The 2,070-nt window shown below is 70.2% G+C and overlaps 1 protein-coding gene across 1 annotated transcript; it reads right to left on the bottom strand.

Annotated features, from left to right (window-relative positions):
• Positions 1-206: 206 nt before the first annotated feature.
• On the bottom strand, positions 207-1,809 carry EMIHUDRAFT_429157 (hypothetical protein; the record flags this gene model as incomplete). Its single annotated transcript, XM_005788929.1, has 7 exons — positions 1,446-1,809; positions 1,122-1,204; positions 1,005-1,047; positions 848-908; positions 555-589; positions 355-426; positions 207-258 (listed from the first exon to the last, which is right to left on the bottom strand). Coding segments are annotated over exons 1-7 (630 nt in total), but the record flags the coding sequence as incomplete, so codon positions are not given.
• Positions 1,810-2,070: the final 261 nt, after the last annotated feature.

Below are 2,070 nucleotides of genomic sequence, written 5' to 3'. Positions count from 1 at the left end.
GCGGCCGCCGCCGCCTCCGGCGAGGGCTGGGTAGATGGTGGGGTAGGGCGGCGGCGGGTTGGGGCGGCGGCGGGATGGGGCGGCGGCGGCGTGGTAGGGGCCCGCGGCCCGCAAGTACGGCAGCGCGCAAGTACGGCGGCCGCCGACGCTGCAGTCGAGGCTGCGCTTTGGCTCTAGCGTGGCGTGTGGAGGTGCGGGCGCGGGCGCCTGCAGGAGCCGCTGCAGCCGGTCGAGAGACGAGACGGACACGTGTCCCGCCTGACAGCAACGCGAGAGTTCCGGGAAGGTTCCGGGAAGGTTCTCCTCCCGGGAGCGTGGGCGGCGAGGTGGCGCGACGCGGAGGCGCGCGGTCGCCTTGGAGTCGAACGAGCGGTCAAAGGGCTCCGACGTGTTGAAGATGTCAGGGAAGAGGAAGTTGAGCAGCGCCTGTGCGGCGCGGGCTCCAGGAAAGGCTCGGGGTTGGCGCGGGGAGGGGCTCGGGGAGCAGAGCCGAGCCGCACCCACAGCTCGTGTAATCTCGGGTAATCTCAGGTAATCTCGGGTAATCTCCGCACCCACAGCTCGTGCAGGTTGTTTTGGATGGGCGTGCCTGCGGGCGACGCTCGCTGGGCCGGTGAGCCGGTGAGCTGGCGCAGCCTCCAAGCTCAGGGCGGGAGGGGGGGGGAGAGGGAGAGGTGAGGGGAGACGAGACGAGACGAGAGAACCGACAGAGCCGTGTGGATAGAGGAGAGGGTGGGAGAGGGGCGAGGGCGAGGGGAGGGCAGGGACGAGGGAAGGTGTGCCGGTGAGCAGCAGCCGGCTGCATCCCTCCCCATCTCTCCCCATCTCTCCCCATCTCTCGGCGTGCCGGTGAGCAGCAGCCGGTTCGTGACTTTGATCGAGCGGAGGATGACCGACAGCTTCGACTCCTGCCAAGGCCGCGAACGGGAGGCTTCGAATGGGCGGGTGGGCGGGCGCGGCGACGTCCGCCTCTCGGCCGTCTCCCGGCGGTCTCTCCGCCGCGCCTCGTTCTTGAGCCGGTGCGCCTCGTCAACCACGAGGAAGCGCCTGTACGGGCGTGGATGCGTCGGGGACGCGGCCTGGACAGAGTCCCGCCTTCCTCGCCGACCGGAGCGGCTCGCCAGCGCAGCTTGCGCAGCGCGGTGGCCTCGGACGCGACGCACTCGTACGTGGTGACGAGCACGTGGAAGTTGCCCGCCGCGACCTGCGGGCGCGCGCCGCGGAAGCTCTCAGCCACGCAGGGCTCCTCGCGCCGCTCTCAGGGCTCCTCGCGCCGCTCTTCCCGGTTTCCCAGACGCCCTCCGCGTCTTCTTGCCGCGTCCGCCCTCCGCGTCTTCTTGCCGCGTCTCTCTCTTCCCCATGCCCGCCCCCGCCCCCCCGGGGGGAGAGGCGTCGCGTCTCGTGCGCGCGCGGTGGCGAGGGACGTGAGCAGCCGCGGCGCGCGCCTGTGTCTCGATGATGGAGCGCCGCTCGTCCTTGTTGCCGTGCAGTCGGACGGCGCGCAGGCCAGGGCACCACCGCTCGATCTCCTTGCACCAGTTGCCGAGCACGGTGAGTGGCACAACCACGAGGTGAGGGGCCGGCTCGCGCTCGACGATCGACAGGTACCCGAGCAGCGAGATGGACTGCAGCGTCTTGCCGAGCCCCATCTCGTCCGCCAGGATGCCGTTCAGCCCGCGCGCATGCAGCGAGATCATCCAGTTGAGGCCCTCGAGCTGGTAGTCGCGCATCACCCCGCCCTTGACGCAGGGCGGCTGCACGGTCAGCCGGATCACGCCTCCGGGATCGGTCGCGGCTTCCTCGTCGTCGTCGTCGTCCGAGGAGTCGCCTCCCCTTCGACGCGAGGAGGCGACTCCGGGAGGCTTCGCCTTCGGCTTCGGCTTCCGACTGAGCCTAGCATCGAGCAGCTCCTCGAAGCGCGCGATCGGGTCCTCGTCTTCTTCAGCCATTGGGCGGTGAAATGCCAGGAAGGGCGGGGATCGAGCGGCGCCAACCCCTGGGTTCTTGCCAGTCACCAACCTGGCGCGCGCCGGGCTGCTTCACAGCAGAGCTGAGGATCTGCTCAAGAAT

Source organism: Emiliania huxleyi (assembly GCF_000372725.1).
Source record: "Emiliania huxleyi CCMP1516 chromosome Unknown EMIHUscaffold_131, whole genome shotgun sequence".
NCBI classification, from domain to species: domain Eukaryota; phylum Haptophyta; order Isochrysidales; family Noelaerhabdaceae; genus Emiliania; species Emiliania huxleyi.
The sequence above is the reverse complement of the archived record's forward strand: the minus strand, read 5'-3'. Positions and strand labels throughout refer to the sequence as shown.